Source organism: Acinonyx jubatus, chromosome A1 (assembly GCF_027475565.1).
Source record: "Acinonyx jubatus isolate Ajub_Pintada_27869175 chromosome A1, VMU_Ajub_asm_v1.0, whole genome shotgun sequence".
Lineage (NCBI taxonomy): Eukaryota > Metazoa > Chordata > Mammalia > Carnivora > Felidae > Acinonyx > Acinonyx jubatus.
Window position 1 is genome coordinate 84,323,841 of NC_069380.1, and position 26,135 is coordinate 84,349,975.

Below are 26,135 nucleotides of genomic sequence, written 5' to 3' on the forward strand. Positions count from 1 at the left end.
ATCCTTTTAAAAGCCACAAACAGGAAGTAATGTGCTGTGTCAGTGGCTGTTGCTTTTGAGGTTTGCACTTTTTTTTTTTCCTGTGGAGTAGGATGAGCTTGGGTCCAGGAGATAGTGAATCCCCAGAGCTGAGGCAAATGGTATGGCCAGGGAGGGCTGAGAGTCCTGGTGAAAGGACATAGAACTCAAGCTGGGGGAGAAAATATGGATGCCTGAGAGAGCCTTCTTTTATGCCTAAGAAGTTAGGAAAGGTGATTAGGGAGGAATACTAAAAAGGTGGAGGACCCCATATTGTTAGAGATGGCAGGACACAAATGGAGAGAATTAGAGAAGGAATATTAATGAGGTTTGGGGAGGGCATTTGGAGCTATGCAACCTGAAAAAGAGCCCAAAGTAAGAGAGGAGCTCACCAAAATATGGTTGTATCAACACACAGAGGTGTTTTATTCACCTTAGAAGAAAGATCATGAGAAAATACAAATTTAAGTTAGACCAACCCTATTAAATAAGACAGTGCTCAGGGAGTCCCTTCACATAGCATTTTAATTACAATGAAATCAAATTATAATCCAGTCCACAATTTATCTGTACAAAGGAATGTGTTTTTCTAACAGCAATGAAGGCACAGACCTCATTCCTAGGCTAACAAGTCTGGAGACAAAACAGATCTTAAACGCTGCTAGCCTAGAATCAGTGGGAAGAAATGCCATCTGACATCAATTCACTTACTCTGCCTCACCCTTCTGAAAACCACTGTGATTCTTAAACTGGAAGCCAGCAAGCTTCTCTAAGCCTCCTAGGAATTAGGAAATCTACACGCAAGTGAGCTGTGTTACGAATTCATCCATACATTTGAGCAAATATATTGTTTTATTGTGCCTCCCAATAAAATGCAAAAGTTTCTAGCATCACTGAGAGTCTCAGGAATATAAATAAAAAAACAAACAAACTAATATTTGTAAACTTTAGAAAAATATAGAACTCACTTTTTAATTTTTTTTTTCGTTTTATTCATTTTTAGAGACAGAGAGAGCACCACTGGGAGAGGGGCGCAGGAGGGAGAGAGAGAAAGAGAGAGAGAATCTCAAGTAGGCTTCACATTCATCCCGACTCAGGGTTTGATCATAACCTGAGCCAAAATCAAGAGTCAGAGACCCAGCTGACTGAGCCACCTAGGCACCCTGGAACTCACTTTTGACATAATATTTTCATCTTTGAAATTCCCTCATCCATTATTTTCTAGGATAAACTGTACTGATTCTGTTCATTCATTTATTATTTATTCAATTAGTATTTACTGAGTGTCCAAATGTGCCAATCACTCTTCAAGGTACCAGGGGATACAGCATTGAAAAAAACAGAACCCCCCACCTTTTGCAAAACAACAACAACAACAACAAAAAAACCCTCCTTATTTCAATGTGCTTAAAGTGTCTCACCAGGCTTCTTCCATTTATGTTGCTACTTTTCTTTTCTCTTCTCTTTTTTTCTTTAGGTTTATTCATTCACCTTGAGAAAGAAAGAATGTGCATTAGTGAGGGAGGGGCAGAGAGAGAGGAGAGAGAGAGAGAGAGACAGAGACAGAGAGAGACAGAATCTCAAGCAGGCTCTATGCTACCAGCACAGAGCACGATGAGGGGTTTGAACCCAGGAAACCATGAGATCACAACCTGAGATAAAACCAAGAGTTGGATGTTCAACTGACTGAGCCACCTGCGCACCCCTTTGCTATTTTGTTATTTCTTGAATTAAATATACTTACTGCCAGAGAGTGACCTGAATGTGTGGTATCTATGAATTCATTTGATCCTCTGAACAGTCCTGCATGAGTGGCACTAACAATGTCCTCATATTTTAGAGGACGTTCGGCACAGAAATGTGGACTTGGCTTTATCTAAACCTCGTTAGCTAGAAAATAGAATTTCCCCGACTGGTGCTCTTAAAAATAACCAGCTCATTCAGCCTGGGCCAGGGTCTGCTTTTCTAGTGAGAAGCCCTCTGTTTTTTGCTTTCTTTTCTAACTCCACATCTCTGTTGTTCAGCTCATACCTGCATCTGTTTGTTCTCAAAGAATCTTTTTTTTTTTTTTTTAGCCACCGAGACTCTGGACAGATAAACCTTTCAGACCCTGCCCACCACCAAAACTTCAGGCTAAGAACTTATCCTTAGAATAAGGACACACAAACCTCACATCAGCCCCAAACACCTGAGTCATGTGTCCCAGCCTCTCACTGGGACCTTATCGGCAGCCACTCATCGTCATCTGGTCCCACATACCAGCCTGCCTGGATGGCTGTCAGGTGGTGTATGCTGCTCCCTCCCATACAGTTTAGTTCTGTGCACCCTGTGTCCTCTGTGTGTGGCTTCCCTTCCTGCTTACTGCTTGTACTCACACCTCAGTTGTTAGCTCAGAGACTCCCTGAGGGCTACAGCCCAACCATGCAGGCTAGTTCAGAGTCCTCTATTATCTTCCTGTGCATGGGTGAACATCCTTTCTCCTAGTTAGTTTTTTGTAATTGCCTGAGTGCTCATGACGTGTCTTAAGGCTCCTTGGAGAGATGCCGGTTATATCTTTCTCTTACACTTGTGTCCGAGACTCTGACTACTGACACACGTGTGCTGAGGGAGACTGGATAATTAGGTCCAGGCATACCCACCATCACTCCAAACTCCACAGAATGGAAATTACATGTTGCACAGTGACAGACACTCCCTGTATTTGCCACCTTCCAGATGACCTAATGGCCTCACCATGCTTATCCTGAGTGGCATCATATCCTGTCTTCAAATTATCTTGCTCCTTATGCCTTTTTCTCAGTCTCCCCATCTCAGAGGTGAAGGAGCACTGATGGACTCTGCTTGAATTATTCCTTCTGAGGAAAGCCTCAGCCTACAGTTTTGCAACAGTAATAACAAGTATGCAGTCCTTATGGGACCCTCATTGAACTATGCCAGATACTTATGTTCTGAATCATTGCTGGTCTATACACCTATCATTATCCTACACACATTTGCAACATCTCCACAGCAGCCTACTTCATCTACTCATTTCATTTTTTTTGTGTTTGTTTTTGTTTTTTTTTTAATTTATTTATTTTGGGAAAGAATGAAAGAGAGAGTGGAGAGGGGCAGAGTGGGGAGAGAGAATACCAAACCTCCTGTGCTGGGAGGGCAGAGTGCCACCCACTGCTCCAACTCACAAACACAGAGATCAAGACGTCAGCGTAAATCAAGAGTCAGGTGCTTACCAGAGTGAGCCACCCAGGTTCCCCTACTCATTTCTTTATCATGAGCTAATTAAACAGGAGTAGACAAATTAAAGTTTGGAACATATTTTAAGAACTTATTATGTCTTATAAGGATAAGGAGACCATGGAATAGTTCAGAAAGTAACGAAAGGCAGGAGCTCAACCATTCTCCAAATGCACTGACAGTGAAAACATGAGATTAAGGGCTCCATTAAGGTACAGTGTGAGGGATTCCGTTAGAAATGTTCAGTTTCCCAGGAGGCCAGGGTTAACATTATTAAACACTATTTTAAAATGTTAATTTTATCCTTGTAACTGAGGGTTGTCTGAGCTGTGACTTTTCCCAGGGAGTGGCTGGTTTGGACTCTTGGAGCGGAGCCAGTGGATAAAACCCTTCCTGGGCCTGCATCTTCTGACGCTGTAGAGTCCCTCCCTTCTGTGCCAGAGCACTGGCCCAGATAGCGTGCGCAGGGGAAGAGAGCGCTGCTATCAGCGGGGCCAGGCGACTTCCAGCCTGCCATGGCCTCTGGGGCACCTGGGGAGCGGTTGCGCGAGGAGGCTAGGTGCCCGGTGTGTCTGGATTTCCTTCAGGATCCGGTCAGCGTGGCCTGTGGCCACAGCTTCTGCCACAGGTGCATCTCGGAGTTCTGTGAGAAGTCTGACAGCGCGCAGGGCGGCCTCTATGCCTGCCCGCAGTGCCGGGGCCCCTTTGGGCTGGAGAGCTTTCGGCCCAACCGGCAGCTGGCCAGCCTGGTGGACAGCGTGCGGCAGCTGGGGCTTGGCGCGGGGCCGGTGGGAGTGCGCCTGTGTGCGCAGCACTGCGAGGAACTGACCCTCTTCTGCGAAGTGGACCAGGAGGCACTGTGCTGGGTCTGTGACACGACTGCTGAACACAGGAGTCACCACACCATGCCTCTGCAAGAGGCAGCTCGGTGTTACCAGGTGAGAGTCCCTGTGCGCACCCTGCAAAGCACACGTGGAGAGGCCCCCACTGCGAGTCTGCAAATGCGGCCCAGACATCCGAGCGGACTGAGCTACAGGTGTTAGTGACAAACCCTAGGGACAAACCCACATGATACTATCCTGATCTGTGCCCTTCCCACATCCTGTCTCTCACAGCCCACATTCAAGTTCGGTCTCCTTGCCTTATAGTAACCCCCTTTTGGGACCTCTATTCAGGAGTTCAAATGCACCCTTATTTTAGACTGTCCCTTTTCCCATGAAGCCTTCCCTAGCTTTTTAGTTTCATCTTTTTTTTTTAAAGTTTATTTATTTATTTTGAGAGAGAGAGCAGGGGAGATGGCAGAGAGAAAGGGAGAGAATCCCAAGCAGGCTTAGTGCAGAGCCCCTAGTGGGGCTCAAACCCATAGGCCTTCAGATCATGACCTGAGCCAAGTCAAGAGTTGGATGCTCAACTGACTGAGCCACCCAGGTGCCCCTTCTCTTGGTTTTATTCTTGCTGATGCTGACATTCTGGTTCCAACAGCAAGACCTCTGGTGTGGAGGGTTGTGTTATCCAATTGGTTCTTGGTTACAGGTGTGTGTCTTTATTTTAAATACTTCTTAATAACTCCCAGTTGTATAATGCCTTGCTTTTTCATAATGCTTCTATATTGATTAATATTGTCACCAAAACAATGCCGGGGTTTGGACACTTGTTAAGAATAGTGTCTGTGAGTACACAGCTCTGATCACTTGTAAAGTCTGCAGATGCATGTGTACCCTGAAGTAAGAGTCCAGTAGGTAAGCACACAGGCCAGTCTCTCTTCAACACCTATTTGGCAGCTGATGATGTGAGCATCCTTAATGCAGACAGGACTCGTATTGGAGTATTTGGCCCTCAAAGTGGCATCTGTGAAACTCTAACAGAATTTTCCCTACTGATGCTCTTCAAGAGTTCTTTGACATATCCTGATCATGTCTTTTTTTTTTAATGCTTATTTATTTTTGAGGGAGGAACTGAGAGAAAGAGAGAGAGAGAGAGAGCAGAGGAGGGACAGAGAGAGAGAGGGGACAGAGGATCTGAAACAGCTCCAGGCTCTGTGCTGGAGCCTGGAGGATCTGTGCTGTCAGCTCAGAGCCTTGATGCAGGGCTCAAACTTACAAACAGTGAGATCATGATCTGAGCCGAAGTCGGATGCCTAACTGACTGAGCCACCCAGGCACCCCATCTGATCATATTTAAATTCCCAACATCTGGAACAGCTACTACCACAAAGGAGATCAAAGTCATCTTTAATCTACTGACATGTCTAACTGAATACTATCACAATGAAATAATTTGCAAACATTGAACTTCTAAAATAATAATAATGTTATTATTTTAATTTTGTTTTACTTTTTAAATTTTCTTAATGTTTATTTTTGAGAGAGAGACAGACAGAGCATGAGCAGGGGAGGGGCAGAGAGACAGGGAGACAGAGAATCTGAAACAGGCTCCTGGCTCTGAGCTGTCAGCACAGAGCTGACTCAGGGCTCAAACTCAGGAACCTGAGATCTTGACCTGAGCCAAAGTTGAATGATTACCCAATTGACCCATTCAGGTGCCCCTTAACTTTGTTTTAAATTAAGGTTTTGAGACATTTCTTACCTCAACTTCCTTGTTGACACACCTAGAAATATCTCTTATTTTTTTTTGTTTGTTTGTTTTTTGTTGTTGTCATCTACAAAATTCAGGTGCCAGCTACTTTCTACCTACACTTTTAAAGCATGTTGTCCCTGCTTTCTTTTTATCCAGAAGTTACCTCAATCTAACTTGATTGCATGTAATATGTCTCAAGAAGTTCCTTATATTTCAGTAGTCCTTAATTAAATGCCAGATAAATATCTTTTAAACTCCTTCACCTGTCAGTCAAGACTTTCTAGGGCCCCAACTTCTGTTTCCACAGTTCTTGTCTTAACCAACCATGAGGTCCAACAAAACCAGCCTGATCACTGTGGTCCCCAAACAGGCCACATCTTTTTCCCCTCCTTGCTTTTGCTCACAGTTTCTTCTGCCCAAGGGAGCTTTCCTCTAAGTGTCACAGTTCTATTTCTTGCAAACACTAAAACCAATGCCACTTCCCCCATCTTGTCAAACGTTTCCATAAATTCTACTGCTAGTTTATGTAGAGCGCTATGGATAAGATTATAGAAGTTTCTTTTTAAAGTCAATTGTTGTTTAAGACTTATTAAATGGCTTTAGAAAGAGTTCCCCCCCCCCCATTTTTCCTAAGATTTATTGAATGACTTGGGACAAATTTAAAAATATGCATATTGCGTATCTTTATGGGTGTTCTCTGTAGATAAAATGTATGTGTTTATTTCTAGCAGTGGTTGAAAGGAGATATAGTTTCTGGTTTTTTTTTTTTGTTAATTCCTCATAAGATTTATGACATTCTCTATCTTCTTTTCATTTAAGCATTAGTAATTTGCAAGGTTTCAGTTGACCAAATAATAATAAACAATTTTCTTATTATAAATCAACAAATAATTTTAAGAAGTTTAAATATATAGATACAAGGAATAACATCACTTTTGGGGTGCCTGGGTGGCTTAGTCAGTTGAGCATCCAACTTCAGCTCAGGTCATGATCTCACAGTTCATGAGCTCAAGCCCCACATTGGGCTCTCTACTGTCAGTGCGGAGCCTGCTTTGGATTCTTTCTCTCCCTCTCTGTCTGTCCCTCTCCTGCTCACCCTGTCTGTCTCTCTCAAAATAAGTAAATGTTAAATCAGATTATTTAAAAAAAAAAGGCATACACTTTCAATCAAGCACTAATTAAGATGCAAATTTGTCTACTGAACATTTGATGCTAACTAGTTTTTATATATCCATTGCAAGTACTTTTTTTTCCCAAAATTGGTGGCATATTATATAAAATACACTTATTTCAATTTATTTTATAATTGTGAATATTTCTTGTCATTCAGTATTTTGCAACACACTATTTTAGTTCCATCATGTTAATATAAAATATATTTTTCTCACTCTCTTATTGTTGACACTTGAAGTTACAATTCTACTATTTTGTTTATTTTATTTCATTTTATTTTATTACTTACTTAATTTATTTATTTTGAAAAGCACTTGTTAGCATTTCAAGCTACCAGGATGCAACCTCCCAACACCCCATCACCACACCCTTAATCTTCTTCTCAGCTCTTCTGCTGAGGAATTTGACCTTCTCCATAACAGACTGTATTGGGACCTTTCTGTTTCCCCAAACTTTGTAGTAGCCGGGTCATACCACATCGATGATAGGGGCAGCTCCAGTCTTGTTTTTCACAGCATTTCCCGGTGTCTGCTCACTGACGTGTCCACTGTTTATCAAGGCTAACAGTAGAGCAGACACTCTGGTTCCTCTTTAAGTGGTAATGTCTCACTTATACCACCTTTTCCAAAGTAACCTGGGCAATATTTGTGGAGGTTAGTTGATAACTATGGTGATTCATGAGGCCAGCATTACCCTGGCCTCCTGGGTGCTTCTGTGCTTCCCAGTGCAGCCATGGCTGTGGCTCATGTGGCCCCTAAGCTTCAAGATCTTCTGCAATATGGATGGTATGTCCACAGCCCAAAGGAAAGAGAGTCCTACTATTTTAAATTATGCTGCAATGAACATATATTTAGATAAATCTTTAATTATACCTGGCATTAATACTTAAAAATATATTTATATTTTACTTAATCCTTAATGAGGTTAAACATTTTTATGTGCTCACTAAAGCCTGTTTTAATTGATCTTTGTATTTCCTGGTTAACTTAGTTGATTCCAGGTACTGAAATAGGGCATATACAATGGGTTCAGTGTATCTTTCCAAACAGGTAAAGCTCCAGAGGGCCCTGGAAATGGTAAGAAAGAAGATGGAGGAGGCCTTGACTCAGGAGGTCAATGTGGGGAAGAAAACTATCATTTGGAAGGTAAGAGATTCTTCGAACTTCAGGAGGCTTGCTTTTCCGAAAGATCCAAGTTTGGGTCATTAAATTACTGTTCAACCATTTTTCCTGCTCCAGTACTTTTGTTCCATTTATATACTTACTCTTGGGAAACATCTCAGTGTCATCCTGGGTCATCCCATCCCCGCAAATTACATCATGTATGTGTGTTCTTTTTATCTCTATTAATAGTACCCCAATCCAAATTGTAAATAGATAGTTTTACTGATCTTAATCTTACTATAATTTACTGCTCTATTCCTAATACCTAGAAAAGAGTCTCATACTATCATCACTAGTTTAAAATATATGCATTTGTGTGTGTATATGTATATATGTATATATATATATATATATATATATATGTATATAGGATGAATGGCATAATAAATACTTCGCAGCATTGATAGATATGAAATATAGCTAATAGTGATCATCTTACAGATAGGAAGATAATGTGAACTTTCACCTCTTTTCAGTAATTCATATATATGTCCTTTTTTTTTTAAAGTTCATCAGTTTTTTCACTTAACTCTTCATACACACACACATGCGTACACACATACCACACACAGTGATTTCAATCTGCAGTGATTTTGCCCTCTAAAGGATATCTAACAATATATGTAGATATTTTTGGTTCTCACAATTTGGCGGGGGGGAGTGGGCTCGCTACTGGAATTTCATGCATGAAGGGCAAGCATGCTGCTAAACACCATACAAAGCACAGGACAGCCCATGGAAGCTCATAATTAAAAAAATAAATTTAATGTTTATTTATTTTTGAGAGAGAGATACATCGTGAGTGGGGGGGATGGGCAGAGAAAGAGGGAGACACAGAATATGAAGCAGGTGCCAGGCTGTGAGCTGTCAGCACAGAACCTATGCAGGTCTCAAACCCACTAACCTTGAGATCATGACCTGAGCTGAAGTCGGATGCTTAACCGACTGAGCCACTCAGGCGCCCCATTTTTTTTTAAATTTTAATGTGAAACTCATAATAAAGAATAGTCTGGTAAGATATCATTAGGATCAAGGTTGAGAAACTATACATAGAAGTTATATGTAAATAATATATAATATATATATAGGATTTATTTTATAGAGTATTTCTATTATTTGTCTGTCTCCAAATAACCCTTATTCTGTGATCATATTCTATAATGTTTCTAATTATATTTTTAAGTTTATTTATTTTGAGAGAGAGAGAGAGAGAGAGAGAGAGAGAGAGAGAAAGATCAAGCACATGAATGCACACCAGAGTGGGGGAGGGACAGAAAGAGAGGTAGAGAGAGAATCTCAAGCAAGCTCTGTACTGTCAGCATGGTGATGAGCCCAACGTGGGGCTTGAACTCACAAATTGTGAGATCGTGACTTGAGCTGAATGAAATCAAGAATCAAAGGCTTAATGAACTGAGCCATTAGGTGCTCCTATATTTTTCTAATTCTTTCCTTACTCTTTTCTTAAAATTTTTGTTTTATACACTCTCCTCAGACAGATATTTCCATAAGGACCATTTAGGCTACATTTTTCTTCTGTGTTGAGTCTTATCTTTTTCTATTGCTATGCAATATGTAGTTAATGTATGTAGTTACATGTAAATACTTAATGATAATTTTTGTTCTTTTTGGGCTAATAATCCAAGTCTCTCTCCCTCCCTCTCTCTGCTCTGCTCCCCAACTTGTGCTCTCTGTCTCTAACATAATAATGATAATTAAAAAAATAAAATAAAAAGTGATAGCTTATGCCCTTTAATCAAACCAAGGCATTATAATGTTTAGCAATGAGCCTGGGAATCCAAAATGAGAGACTGTGGGAGGTTAACTTGCTACCTATACTCAGTTTAAAGCTAGTTTTCCACATATCAGTATGAAGAGAATAAAATTTATGTCTCTGTGTATAATAATGCTGCATCAAAGTATATTCCTTAGGTCTATTTAAAAAATGTAGATGTGAGATTTGGGTGGAAATCAGTATTAATTTCCTGAAGTCAACTCTGCGGTAAATGGCCTGACAATCATTTATTTACTTTTGGGCTATACAGAGAATGTTAGCCTTAGGTTTCACAATTACGATATTACTAAGTAATATTCACATCTCTACTCTCTAAGACTCTTTTTCACATTTACAAATCTAGGTCTCTGTAAGCTCTTTTCATAAGTTATTTCCACCCTGTTCTCATTCTAGTGAATTTTTTTTTTTAAATCAGGCTCTTTTTTGTTTAAGTTTATTTATTTATTTTGAGAGAGAGTACAAGTGGGAGGGGCAGAGAGAGAAGGAGACAGGGAATCCCAAGCAGGCTCTGCACTGTCGGCACAGAGCCAGACATAGGGCCTGAGCCCACCAACTTTGAGATCATGACCTGGGCTGATCCCAGTGCTTAAGGAACTGAGCCACCCAGATGTCCCTCTAGTGTAATAATCTATAATGTATTTTATGTATAGTATAATAATGTATTTTAACTTCATTATGCAACTATTCCTTGCTAGTCATTCTGCTCAGCAGTTTAATAGATATGCAATTTTAATTCCCATACCATACACCTGTTTCCCCATATTTTATTTATGTTTTATTTTATCTTACAGAGAAGGCACAATCGGGGGAGAGGGACAGAGGGAGAGACAGATAATCTTTTTCTTTTTTTAAATTGTTTTAACATTTACTCATTGTTGAGTGACAAAGACGGAGTATAAGTGGGGGGAGTGGCAGAGAGGGGGGAAACACAGAATCTGAAGCAGGCCCCAGGTTCTGAGCTGTCAGCACAGAGCCTGACGCGGGGCTCCACTTCATGAACCGTGAGATCATGACCTGAGCCGAAGTTGGACGCTTAACAGACTGAGCCACCCAAGTGCCCAGAGAGAGAGAGAGAGAGAGAGAGAGAGAGAGAGAATCTTAAGCAGGCCTCATGCTCAGCAAGCTCGATCACATCACCCTGGGATCATGACCTGAGACAATATTAAGAGTTAGAGGTTCAACTGAATGAGCCATGCAGGCACCTCTCTCCATATTTTATTTTATTATTTTTTTAAATAAAGTTTATTTATTTATTTTGAGAGAGACAGAGTGAGTGGGGGAGGTGAAGAGAGAGAATTGCAAGTAGGCTTCATGCTGTCAGCTCAGAGCACACAGGGCTTGAACTCATGAAGTACAAGATCCTGACCTGAGTCGAAATCAAGTGTGGGATGCTCAACCAACTCAGCCACCCAGGTGCCTCTCCCCATATTTAAAATGTGGCTCCAAAACTTGCCTATAAAAGTGCCTTGCACCCAACTCCATGGCAAAATGGGAACCCAAATCCAACTGTCTTCTCAAACTCTAGTGGCCTCTGGTTCCTGCATGTTGTTAAAATGCAGCCCATTCATTCACAGACATTGCCTCCAGCCTCACTGTCCCATACCTGCATGGGGAAGCCAGACGCTGTGCCCCCACTGCTGATGCTCTGATCCCCTGTGTCACTCCAGGAAAAAGTGGAAATGCAGAGGCAGCGCTTCAGGCTGGAGTTTGAGAAGTATCGTGGCTTCCTGGCCCATGAGGAGCAGCTCCAGCTGCGGAGGATGGAGGAGGAGGAGCGAGCCACCCTGCAGAGACTGCGGCACAGCAAGAACCTTCTGGGTCAGCAAAGCAAGGCTCTGAAGGAGCTGGCTGAGGAGCTGGAGGAGAGGTTCCAACGCCCAGCTCTGGGGCTGCTGGAGGTAAGCCTGGGCACCTCCGGCACAGGGAGGCTCAAGTGCCAGACCACAGGGACAAATAGCCGCTTTCAGAGACAAGTCACATAGTCATTCATGCTTTTTAGCAAAAGGACACCCTAGAATGTATGTGTGAGGCACCTTAATTCGAAGTCCTAGCATCAGAATGAGAAGGGACCCTACACAATTCTATAAAATAGTTCATAGTAGAGAGAAAAGTTTAAGTATTTTTTAAAAAGTAAAATTAATTCGTTATCTTACCTATAAGGTTAACCAGAAAATGGACAATCTATGCTATGTTTCCGGCAAAACACTTCTTTTTAAATTTTTTAACATTTACTTTTTTTTTTTTTTTTTGAGAGAGAGAGAGAGCGAGAGAACAGGGGAGGGGCAGAAAGAGAGGGAGACACAGAATCTGTAGCAGGCTCCAGGCTCTGAGCTGTCAGCGCAGACCCCAATGCCAGGCTCAAACTCATGAACCTTGAGATCATGATCTGAGCCTAAGTCAGACATTTAACTGTGAGCCACCCAGGGGCTTCATGAAAAACACTTCTTAAAACTTCATAGTCAATCTGTCAATGATGATATGCTGTATTTCAGTGATGGCCAATTCCAAAAGTCTTTGGTAATCCATTTCAATGTCAGAGCTGAAAATATGAATGATGGTTTAACTTGTTCAGCTTGAAGTTTTCCTGTTAAATCTTATGGCAAACACTAATTTCCTTGTCCATATTGCATGCCTATTCCAGGCAAAGTGAAGAGGGATTCAGTGGGTTTTGTGCAGTTTCCTTATAATCAGTAGGGATTATACAGCAGAGACACAAATAACAAGAAAAAATATTTGTTCTTAACCCTCCAGGAGGTCATCAAAATCCCAAGTGAACTGAGAAAGTCATTGTTGTTAATGTACGCATATTATCATGATAGAATCTACTGCAGTCAAAGATTTCTGGGCATATTTCATTCTGTCTCATCCCCAGTGACTCATCAGGATATTCTGAACTAAGTAATTGATATCATCCCTTAGCCACTGACCCACAGATTCCACCTTGTCTGAGTTAGTTCCAGACACTGAAAGTACCATGAAATAAATATTCATATTAACTATCTATATAATGTTTACAAGTACAATGAATAAACAGCACTGGTTACATAGTTGGGGGAGGTCATTGAATGAATGAACTTACAATGCATTTTTATTTATTTTGTCTAATTTAATTCATTTTGTCTTCAATATATCTGTATCTACACAAAATTTATTATTATTATTATTATTATTATTATTATTACTATTACTATGCTCATTTCCTTGTGAGCACACTAAGTATGAGAAAGGAATTAATTTTCTGAATTTCAGACAGTAAATATACACAGAAAGTTTAACATTTTCCTTTTTTCTAATTGTTATATATATTTTTAATGTTTATTCATTTTTGTGTGAGAGACAGAGTGTGAGCATGGGAGGGGCAGAGAGATAGAGGGAGACAGAATCCAAAGCAGGCTCCAGGCTATGAGCTGTCAGCACAGAGCTCGATGCAGGCTCAAAAACACAAGCTGTCAGATCATGACCTGAGTTGAAGTCAGATGCCCAACCGACTGAGCCACTCAGGTGCCCTTAATATTTTCAATAATAATATTCATCATCTTATCTTACTGTATCTCAAAACACACCATTACTTTTTTTTTTACATTTATTTATTTTTGAAAGAGAGAGAGCACAAGTTGGGGAGAGGTACAGAGAGGGAGACAGAATCTGAAGCAGGCTCCATGTTCTGAGCTGTCAGCACAGAGCCAGATGAGGGGCTTGAATTCACCAACCATGAAATCATGACTTGAGCTGAAGTTGGAAATTTAACCAACTGAGCTACCCAGGTACCCCACAAAACACACAATTTAAAACTAGCATTTATTAGCACCAAAAGTTGTTAAAATGATTTATAGTACAAATCTTAGGGAGAATATATTCTAAAATTATTTATGTTGATTGTTATATCCACCTTTGCCTTTCTTCCTCAGTACCAGTAAGCAGCATTTTACCCTCCCACCCCCCAAAGCCTGCCAGTCCCATAAAAAATAATTATTTCCCTGCGTTTATGCCTTCTGAAAATTATCTACCACGCAGGTATTTTTTAGAGGGAAAAGGAAAATTTAAGGCAGGTGATTTATTTAAATAATCTCCTTTGAGATAAAATGTTGCTATTAATTAATGACTTTCTTTTTTATCCAGTTAGTAAACCTACTTCCATATGAGTTCGTAGCTATGGTAGGTTGGTTCAACGAATGAGGAATTTGGGGTTTTCTTACAGAGACATTGAGAGTAATATTTTTTTGTCTATACCTTTCATCATCCCTCAAATGAATTCTGGAGACATTTATGGTCTATTTTTACCTTCATTTCATCCACATTAGTTACCAGAATGTATTTCTCTATTAAAATATCCAAATGTCAGAATTATCAATTCAAAAAATAATTAAGTTGGTTGATATCATAGGAGTTAACCTAAACTTTGTGTAGTCTGATTCTATTCAAATAGAGGCAAACTGATTCTATTATGTTAAAATTCATGAGAAAAGTCAACAGCCAAGTTTTGGATTTGGTTAAGAGAGATTGATGTCTCCTCTATTTTCATCTTCATAGTTAATTATTTCTGATCATTCCTAAAGAGATGTTCATAGTTTGTTTCCAATCTGTCAAAAGCAGTTCAGAGGGCTGACTCACACCTGCTTGTATTTCTCTTTTACTTTCAGGGTGTGAGAGAAGCATTGAGCAGGTATGTTTACTTTCTGAATCAGGGAATGGGTTTGGAGATGACAAGGAAGGTGGTTGATAAGTCCTACTGAGAATTATTGGTTCTGTGTCCTTCTCAGAAGTAAGGATGTCACACAGGTGGAACTGGAGAACATCCCCATGGAGCTGAAGACAATGTGTCACATCCCTGGGATGAGGGAAATGTTGAGAAAGTTCCAAGGTAGGCTGCGTCTTTGAGCTTCGAGCCCAGGGTTTGGCTGTTTTTGTAATGTGTTACTGCAGAAGTCAGTCTGCAGAAACAAACAGAACCCAAAGTTTACTGACTAAAATCAGTAAAGGGCTATTTTTAAATCATGTCATTGGCTTCTTTCTGGATTGTGGAGGCTTTTGTTTCACCTCATCTCCCTCTGGGAGCCATGCAGATAGAGCCCAACCTCCTTTCTGTTGCTGGTAGCTTTGGGAAAGGGCACGGTTATGGTGATTTGGGCACTGCTCGTAAAGGCAACCACACTACAGTGGAACACTGGCTTCCCTAGAGATTTTATTAAGTAAAGTGAGTCACATGGCCATGCCAAGTTGTAAGGGTGGGTGGGAGAGAACACTTTGTTCAGAAGAAAGAAAACTGGGATATGTGTATAATTATAAAAAATATGAGAGGTACTAACACACATTTTAGCTACATTTAGTTAGAACAATATAGACTTGAAAGTGTGGTTCTTAGTTTATTAACTGTGATTTGAGTAAAATTAGTTCCAATGAATATTCATTTCCCTGTTTATAAAATGCTGAAAAATGTATTATTGTTTGGAAGACTAAATGAATGATATTTGAAAGCAGAAAAATAACCAATATAAAAGCCTTAAGGTACATCAAATAAGAGATTTGATTTTTAAAAATTTTTTTAATGTTTATTTATTTTTGAGACAGAGAGAGACAGAGAATGAATGGGGGAGGGTCAGAGAGAAGGAGACACAGAATCTGAAACAGGCTCGAGGCTCTGAGTTGTCAGCACAGAGCCTGATGTGGGGCTGGAACTCATGGACCGCAAGATCATGACCTGAGCCGCAGTCCGACGCTCAACTGATTGAGCCACCCAGGCGCCCCAGGATTTGATTTATTATCTGTCGCTTGAGGAGGAGCCAATGATATTCAATCAATTACTTTTGTGTATGAATAACTGTGGTGACATAAATTTGTCTATTAGATTTGATTATTCTGTTCTTTAAAACAATATAGATTCAATATTTGCATTTATTTTTTATTTTGTGTTTTTTTAATGCTTATTTTTATTTTTGAGAGAGAGAGAGATAGAGCACGAACAGGGGAAGTGCAGAGAGGCAGGGAAACACAGAATCTGAAACAGGCTCCAGGCTCTGAGCTGTCAGCACAGAGCCTGATGCAGGGCTCGAACTCACAAATTATGAGATCATGACCTGAGTCAAAGCCGAACACTCAACTGACTGAGCCACCCAGGTACCACTGTATTTATTTTTTTTAAATTCACGTTATATGCAGCAATGAAAACAAACTGTGGCTAAATATTGGTTTCACTACTTACAGGGAGACAGCTTTGACCCATATTGAGAAAACCCATGTTACCAGTCCTGCTCCTGCTTAATGATGGGAAAATTAATATATACCAACTGCATGAATTGTTACAATTTATTAAACTCTCATAATCAGTGTCATAATATTCCCATTTCTTTTACTGAATTAAATAATTAATGAATCAATTCAATAAAATGAATTTATGCCAGTCACTACTCTAAGTATTGAAATATATTATTGAACAATAACAAAAAATCCTACAAATCCATAACTTTGTGTTGTAAATATTTACTTAAATTATGCAAAATACACAGAATGTTAGAAGATTATACAGAATATAAGGTAAGGGTAGCCAGAAGTTCATGGGGTAGGGCATCTAAACTTGAATTTGACAATAAAGGAGGGCCCCTTCAGTGATAACTCATCAGATATCTAATCTGAAAGAAAACATTCCAGGCAATAGAAACAATGAGTGCCCATGCCTGAGATAGAAATATAGAAGATGTGTTTCAGGAACTATGAGGTCTCTGTAGCTGGGGAAGAATTAACAAGGGGAGAGTCAGAGAGGCCAAGACAAGACCAATTAGCACAGGGTGGTATGGGCAGGTCACTGTGAGCAGGAAGCTTTACCTTTGAGTAAACAGGAAATCAGTAAAAAACTGTGAATGGAGGAATAACATGATTATATTAATGTTTTGATATTAATCACTCTGTATTTCATCAACATAGTTTTATTTTTAATATCATAATAACAAATACTATTCCAATGACCACTTCTAGCGATCTTGTGTTGAAACCCAAACCTGAGTTGGTCACATAAATAATACCTCATCTCTGCTAATGCATTTACCCACTCTGTATGCTTCACTGAGAATAAATTCAAAGGGGCAAGGCTTTGTGTGGGAAAAACAATTAGGAGCCTTTGCAATAATTCCATTAGAGATGATTGTGGATTGGATCAGAGTGGTACTGTTGGAGGTGCTGAGGTGTGCACAGAATCTTGGCATATTTTGAAGGTAGAGCTGGCAAGATCTGCTTTTGGATTAGATGTGAGTTGTCAGAGAAAGAGAAAAGTCCGAAATGACCCAAAGATTTAAATCTCTAGAGCTGGTGTAAGGAAGTTGCCATTTACATTGATGGTTAAAGGGCAGGTGAGGCAGAAGGAGGGGAGTTGGGTTTTGAGCATATCAATCTTGTGATGAGTATTAAATCTCAAAAGTTTGATGTCAGGTAGGCAAATGCTTTTGCAAATATGGAGTTTCAGGAGAAAGGTCTAAGGTAGAGATATGCATTTGGAGTCAGTAAGCATATGAATGGAATTAAATTAAATCAATGAGCCAACCTGCCCAAGAACTATTGTGTGCTGAGACAGAAAGAAGAGGTCCAGGTCCTGAGACCACTGGTTTCTCCAATGGCAGTGATGGAGAAGAGGAGAAAACAGGAAAGGGGATCAAGAAAAAGTGAGGAGAAAAGAGGGAAGGAAAGCGTGATGATGGCTGTCTTTGGGAAAGAGAAAGGAGGTTTTTCAGAACAAGGGTATTCTCAACAGCATTAATGCTACAGAGAAGTAATTTAAGGTGAACTCATCAGTGTGGAGGTCACTGAGGAGATGGATACGGACAGTTTGATTACAGTGTTGTTATATCGTGATGAGCAATTGAATCTAACAGAGAAGGGTTGGGGAAGGAATTGGAGACAGACCATATTAGAAACCATGTCACAGATTTATTTTCTTATAAATGGAGCAAGGAAGTGTGGTGGCTGGGAAATAATGTGTAAAGACATAACATACATCAAATACACCTAGCACAATTCCATGGAAAACCATGTCTCAGTCTGTTATTTATGACTTCTAGAATATGGAGAGACCACATAAGCTCTGATTCTGAGTCTCCTCAGCTGTAATGTGGGGATGATAATGGCCACTCTGTGGGTGGGTAAATGCATTAGCAGAGATGAGGTATTATTTATGTGACCAACTCAGGTTTGGGTTTCAACACAAGATCGCTAGAAGTGGTCATTGGAATAGTATTTGTTATTATGATATTAAAAATAAAACTATGTTGATGAAATTTATTATTTTGAATATTTATAAGACAAGACACTGAATATTTTACATCCTTCCTTCTTCACTGAGATTTCACACATGCACAAGTAAAACTTCACATCAATCTGACTGGGACTTCACAGCATCAATATTGGTTTTCTATTGGTGTATAACAAACTACCACAGACTTAACTGCTTAAAACCTCACATGCTTATTAGCTCATAATTATACAGATCAGACATCCATGTGGGATCAGCTAATTTTTCTCCTTATGGTTTCACAAGATCAACATTAAAGTGTTGGCCAAGCTGGTCTTCTCTGAAGAGTCTGGGGAAGAATCCACTCCCAAGTTTATTCAGTTTATAGGCATAATGTAGTCCTGACAGTTGTAGGGCTGAGATCCCCATTTTAAGAATTCTGTGATTATATTAGATCCACTCAGATAATCTTCCTCTTTTCAAATAACATAACATAATCCTGAGAGTAGCACCAGGGTCTGAAGGTCATGGAGCTCATCTTAGAATTCTGCCTACCACAGTAACATAACTTTGAAAGTAGTGGATTTCAAATTAATGAAATTTTCCTATGGATTTTGAGAAAAAAAAATAAATGTGGAAGATCTTCCTAAGAACACCCAAGTGCTCTGAATTTAGATGAAAGGAATCTAAATGGTCATGCACATGGTTTGTCGTATTATCAATGGTTATGTTTTTATTGAGGCAATAATGAGTTCTGAATCATGTAGAGGTAACTGAGGAATACACAAGTGAGTGATGAAGAAAATAGTCAGCCACCTGCAAGGTAAAATATTTATTTCACTTTCTCTAGGAGTTAATAGAGAGAGAGAGAGAGAAATGGGGAGTATTATGGACTATTATCCATAATATTGTGGCTTCCTAAGTTTTTACCTGTCTTTTCTGACGTTTCATATGTCCCACAAAATTCTTCCCACAGTTGATGTCAAGCTGGACCCTGTCACAGCGCATCCTAGCCTCCTCTTGACTGCTGATCTGCGCAGTGTGCAGGACGGAGAGCTGTGGAGGGATCTCCCCAACAACCCGGAGCGATTTGATACATGGCCCTGTGTCCTGGGTTTGCAGAACTTCTCCTCAGGAAGGCATTACTGGGAGGTCATGGTAGGAGAAAGAGCAGAGTGGGGTGTAGGTGTCTGTCGAGAGACGGTGCTGAGAAAGGGGGAGACCACACCCTCTCCTGAGAACGGAGTCTGGGCCATGTGGCTGCTGAAAGGAAATGAGTACATGGTCCTTGCCTCCCCATCTGTACCTCTCCTCCACCTGGAACGGCCTCACTGCATTGGGATTTTTTTGGACTATGAAGCAGGTGAAATCTCCTTTTACAATGTAACAAATGGGTCTTACATCTACACATTCAACCAACTGTTCTCTGGTATTCTCCGACCTTACTTTTTCATCTGTGACACGATTCCTCTTACCTTGCCACCTATGACAGATGTGGAGTCAGAAAATTGGGCATCCAGGGGTCATCTTTACTCTGCTTCTAATGTTGGACATGATCATTCCTAAAATTCTGTTCCTGAGAATTTTATGCCTAGCAAGTTTTCCTGGAGTGGAATCGGGAGGATGCAAATATGCTAAGCCCCAAAATGTCCCCATTTAGATCAGCACTTTAATCCTTATTGCTATAGACATTTTTCCATGAGGACAAAACAGAAAATATGAAATATTTGCATCTGGAGGAGGATTACAGAGCATAATAATTTTAGAAATGCAGCAATCTCCTCAAGTCTTTCCAGGTGGTGCTACAGATTTTCTTGATAAGGCTTTCTTCAAGTGAATGGACCTGGTGTTAAACAAAGATTTCTATACATTCATTATAATTTCACATTCATTTTTATATCCTTTTGTTCCAAGTCTTCGATATATTGAGAATAAGAAATGTCATTTTTTTTTTGAAATGGCAATTCCTAAATTCGTAGAGAACAGTCCAATACAGCATCAGATCTATAATTCTGTTTCTCCCTCTCCTTATTTCCCTTCTCTTCTCTCATTCTTTCTGTGTGTTTGTCTCCGTCTCTAACTTTTTCTCTTTCTTGCTCTTGACTTTTTTTTTCTCTCTACCTCTTCTTGTTTAGCCTTCCATTTTTTTCTAGATTAACAAATTCAGGACCATTTCTTTTTATTCAATTTTCCTATGACTACATTCATTTACTCTTTGAATCCTCTTTGTACTGAGACTAATTTCTGAGGATTCTGGAATCCATTTCTTTCATTCTGATATAACTGATTACCACACCATACCCCTCTGAGACTGCCATTTTTCCCTTTATCTTTGGAGACATGTTTTAGAGTAGGAATTTCTCAGAATTCTGATGCAACTAGTTCTTTGACTTAGCCAGTTACTAGTTTAAGATCTCAACACCTTTCTCTTTAGGTCTCAGCTACTTAATATGGTTCCTATATGTGGAAAAATGATATGGATCTTAGAATTCTATGGCAAATATTTAAGAGCATGATTGATATGATTGGTTTTAATTAAACTTTCTACTTAAATACAATATAAAGATGATGATGACAATTATCATGATGATCTGCTAATAATATTTGACTTATCTTTAAAATATACTCTCTACTTTCCTAACAAAATTCTTAAGTCATTGAAGGCTAACTTCGCTATTATATTTCTCTGTATCTGTCTAATAAAAAATTGCGAGGCAAATGCTAAAATTCAAATCTTTAAGTGCCAAACAATTACTAATGAATGGCAAACTTAGTTAACAGTATTTTGATAATAATATGCCAACATTTTAATCTTCCACTTTAATTCTACCTTGAATTTTAAAGTATTTTTCTCTTCCAGAGAGATCTCTTTGACTAAAATCTTTCACTTACTTTCCAATAACATTATTAACATAGTTTTCTTTCTGCAATTTTTCAATATTTTTCTTTCCAGACGTTTTTCTTACATTTGGAGGACTATCATGAAGTATAATAATTTTAGAAATGGTATGATCTCATAAACTATTACCAAATGACTCTATGAACTTTATTGATGAATCTTTGCATTAAAAAAGATTTATATACATTCATGTTTGGTATATTTATATTTGATCATAAGCAAACAACTCCTCTCTCCAACTCTCCTTTCCAAATGGGGGTATTAATGTATTCTTATCTCCATCTTGGTGACATTTTATAGACCATGAATGCCCTAGGCCTCTTCCATGCATGGTTTGACTAGAGAAGAGGCTCATGCTTTGGGTTTCAGCTCATGTTTCCCCATCATCAGGGATTAAACAGGAGCTGGCGACTTACTGTAACACCTGAGTGTTGATGTTACTGTAAGGCCAGGATCCATGACAGGAGTCAATGCAGAGAAAATACACTCAGAGCAGTAGAGACCCTTCCACATAGACATCAGGAGAAATAGAGTCACTTTTCTGAGATCTCACCTCCTTGGGGGTTCCAACATCCATTCACTTATGCTTAATGGGTAGAAGCACAACACCACATAGTCAGGGTGTGAACAGAGAATAACTAGTTCCTATGAGAAAGCAAACATCCTGGTTTCCACTGTTTCCCTCTAATGCTGTTATCTTACTTTGCATCTTACTATGATTTATGTCAATCATTAAGCCAACTTAAGTGTGCCTTCATCCCTTGTTTCCTAAACTTTGCAAGGTTTTGTGCGTCTTCCTAAAGGTTTCTTCTGTTCTTTATGGAATTCTGGTTCACTAACAGCAAACTTCTTTAAATCCTATTTAAAGATTTTTCGTATTCTCCTGAAACATACAGGAATGTGAGAGTGTGCACGTACGCATGCATGCACACACACACACAGACTTCTCCATTTCAGTGGAAACCAACACCATCCTTTCAGTTGCTCAAGCCAAGAATCTGGTTGACTTCTCTCTTGATTTCTTTGGCCCTCATCCAAACCATCAGCAAACCCTTGGTTCTACCTTCAGAACATATACAAAGCTTAGCCAGTCCTAACCACCCTGCTGCTATAACTAGTCTGAACTTCCATCCTCTTCCACTGAGTTGCTACATTCGGTTCCTAACATTAGCTGTACTCCAGCCCTTTGTGCATCCATTATGGATGCTGCAGCTGGGTTATCCTTCAGCTCCCAAGACAGTACTTTGCAATGACTTTCCATTCAATTTAGATAATCTTTACAGCAAAACTTCAAACCCTGGAGTATCTGAACACCAGCTCCTTACCTGATTCTGATTTTGTGTCCCTCCACATGCTTCTGTTTTTATCTTCCTCCCTCTATCCTGGCACCTAGGCTGGGTTTACATCAGACAAGGCACTTCCCACCATGGGTCTTTCTCCCAGATGAGCCCTCTACCTGTGGTTCCATTTTCCCACATATCTCCTTTACTCATCCCATTTTTTTTCATTAATCCTGCTCAAATCCAACTTCTCAGTTCAACTAAACTGTTTGAATCACCTTGGAGTCCACCCAGAACCCACTCTCCCAGTCCCCTTTACCAGGCCCAATGGAGCCTTTTTTTCCAATATTGTACTTAACAATTTCTAAATGTATTCTATTATATTGTTACCTTATTTATTGTGTTTATTTTTGTTTGTTTGTTTTGCCTTTTATTGGTAGAATGTAAGCACTCTGAAGGGAGGGATATCGGTCTATTGATAACAGTATTTCCAACATATCTCAAGCACCTCAAATACTGGTTTGTACATGGTTATCACTCAATTCATATTTGTTGAATAATAAATGATTGACTTTCAGGGGAAGCATTAAATCATAGATCTAAAAGTGTTTTCTGAAATGTAACATATTATACTATTATAATTATTATTTTATTATTATTACTATTATTTATAAGTACACAATCACTGTCCAGTAAAGTTTAATGTCAAGTGCTAAATGAGTAGAATCCATTTTTAGGTATACAGAAAATCTGAAAAGAAGGATCAATTTGTGAAGGTAATAAATTCTAGGAACATGATGACTTGCCATTCCCAGGTATGGTCCTATTGAGCCTCCTGTAGCTTTGATTCCCTATGACAATATGCCAACACTTTTGAATTATGCATTACCTCATATGCACTCCGTATGCCACCTTTCATACCCACTAAGGGTATGAAAATTATATGGACTAAAACCTTTTTTTAGATTGAATCTTTCATGCTTTATGAGACCCTCTTGATCTGAGGTTCACAGAAGAGCCAACTCCAACAGCTAAAGGGTGTCTTGGGTCTCCTCTCCTCCCCATCACTTCTTACCATCATGCATGTCTCTGTTATTATACATTGGACTTTTTGTCTGGCCCAGGTCACTTTAAGGAATGACTAAAATCATAAAGAATGATTCAAAAGTCAACTGCAAACTTTAGATTCTAGTTTTTCTGAAGCTATAGCTCTCAGAGTTAGGTTTACAGTTTAACAAGACTGCATAATCTATTCAAATAACTAATTTGATAATTTCCTACTCCACCCCCTCAATCAGGTGACTGGTTTGTCAAGTGAGTTAACCAAATAAGCTAATGATTCTAACATGTTAAGAAGGTCCTGAATGAAGAAAAAAGGGAGGAGAGAGATATATGGGGCTGGTTGGACATAGGAAGTGAAATAGCTGCATTAGGAGTTAGAAAGAACTTAGCAAATTTAGAGTTGTAATTTCAACTCTTAGTGTCCCAAAGGGCACAGAAATTGGGAACGCTGGGATTTATTAAACCTGTCTGCTCTTCAAGCATGGACCCCTCCATGCATATTTTCTGTGCACTACTAGGTCCCTCTGTGGAATTGTTCAACAGGGAAGAGGGAACAATGGAGGTGGTCTGAATATGTATCCCATACACATTCTAGAAACCTACAAGTTATATTGATTCATTTATATGAAATACCTCTTTGTTCCCTGACTCTGTAACCATATGTACTCAAAAGTACCCAAATAATCCTTTTGATAAATTCTCTAACTAGTTGATTCAAACTCGTCTGATTTTTTTCTGATATTTCTTGGCTGATTGCATGGATTCAGTTTCTATTTATCTATTTACTTTAGTATTATTAAAAAAAATCCAACCTCGGGGCGCCTGGGTGGCGCAGTCGGTTAAGCGTCCGACTTCAGCCAGGTCACGATCTCATGGTCCGTGAGTTCGAGCCCCGCGTCAGGCTCTGGGCTGATGGCTCAGAGCCTGGAGCCTGTTTCTGATTCTGTGTCTCCCTCTCTCTCTGCCCCTCCCCCGTTCATGCTCTGTCTCTCTCTGTCCCCCCCCCCCCCAAAAAAAAAAAATCCAACCTCATGATGTCATATTTGCCTCAATAAGGGCATTAAAAACATGGTCATGTATCCACAATCTAATAAAGTTAGAATTTCATAATAACTGCTCAAATTACCTCTAGGTTTTTTTTTTTCTGAAACTATAAGGTATAAGTTAATATATACTGACATCTTCCTTTCAGATCTAAAAATAAATAAGTAAATAAATGAATTAAACAAAATAGTTCACCCTATTAGCTCCTTAAATTAATAATAAAATGTATATTAGTTAATGCATTTATGACATTTTTCACTAAGACAAAGAGTTCTTTGTCATCATATATAAAATTTTTAGTAAAAAAAAAAAAAGGTCAAAATTCTTTTGCTAAGGAGGAAAAAAGGAAAAAAAAAAAGCATGATCTTATTCCATGTAGTATGGAACTGATTAGTCCTCAATTGTTTTTCAGGCACATAAAAATTCTTGGTAACAGGGGAGCAAATGGCCCATCAGGATTTATGTTTATAAAACAACAATGGATTGAGGCTTTAGTTTTACTTACATGAAGTAATAAATCTTTTTTTATACAAGGGACAAATTATCATGGTACTCATTTTTTGTCTGGACCTTATGGGAGATTGAACACAATGTGATAGATATCTACAGCACACCTCAGTGTATGTACTAATGACCCCTGTGGGCTCAGAAGTTTTCCCAGAGCTTAAGGCTGTTGATGAATCAAGACCACCATTATAATACCTCCCCAGTCTTTCCTCAGGAGAGCTACATCATACTATCATTGCCCTCAGCATAAATATTGTGGTCAATTGCATTTAAAGAGGAATGAGCCAAGCCAAGGAGAGGTGCTTTCATTTCCTCCACATCTCGAATTACACCTGACTAGAACACCCATATGAACTCAGTAGTCATGGAGAGGGCATTGTAAAATCCCATGGAGGTCCTCCACCTAGATCTGTACATTCTGACTTCTGACTTTTAGTGGAACCTGGTGCACACAAATAAAGATGGTGAGTAGATTTCTGGATTTAGGGACTCAACTCATAAATCTACAGTTATCTTTTGGTTTGTTAAAAAAAAGCTGAATGATATGAATCAAAGGAACACAAAAATATAAAATGAGGAGTATCCTCCTTGCTCTTGGAAAGTTTATGGATTATGACAGACAGACCAAGAGAAAAGCCACACATAAGCACATACATCACAACTCATGTTATTTAGCTATAATAGAGCAATAATCTACCAATACAAAATCATTTTAAAAGATAAACAAGTAAAAGTGCGAAAGAGACAAAATATGAAGAAACACAATATACAAATCCCCCCTTTTTTTTTAATGTTAGAATTGGTGTCAAGGAAGATAGATTTCTCAGGCAGACATGAGAAAATGAGATCTGAGATGGGAGTTTCATTTTGGGGGAGAAAAAAAAAGACATTGCAAAGGGTGTTCTCAGCTTCCAGGAGGGAGATGGGGAAACGTCATCCCTTGCTTGGGAAGATATAAGCCTGAACCATTACTGCATCAAAACATCAATTCTAGTCCCTATCATCTGCCATTGCAGCCACTTTTTGTGAGCTTAAAACTCTTTATATGGATGCCTGGATGGCTCAGTCGGTTAAGATTCCGACCTTGGCTCAGGTCATGGTTTCACCTTTCTTGAGTTCCAGCCCCACATTGGGCTCTGTGCTGACAGCTCAGAGCCTGGAGACTGCTTCC

At 39.4% G+C, this 26,135-nt stretch overlaps 1 protein-coding gene across 1 annotated transcript; it reads left to right on the forward strand.

The window, feature by feature from the left end:
• The first annotated feature begins 3,661 nt into the window (after positions 1-3,661).
• TRIM58 (tripartite motif containing 58) lies at positions 3,662-24,213 on the forward strand. The gene is made up of 6 exons (XM_015071811.3): positions 3,662-4,190; positions 8,052-8,147; positions 11,625-11,855; positions 14,598-14,620; positions 14,718-14,818; positions 19,149-24,213. Exons 1-6 carry the CDS (start codon positions 3,768-3,770, stop codon positions 19,736-19,738), a joined length of 1,464 nt encoding a protein of 487 aa, XP_014927297.3. The 5' UTR covers positions 3,662-3,767; the 3' UTR covers positions 19,739-24,213.
• The last annotated feature ends 1,922 nt before the right edge of the window (positions 24,214-26,135 follow it).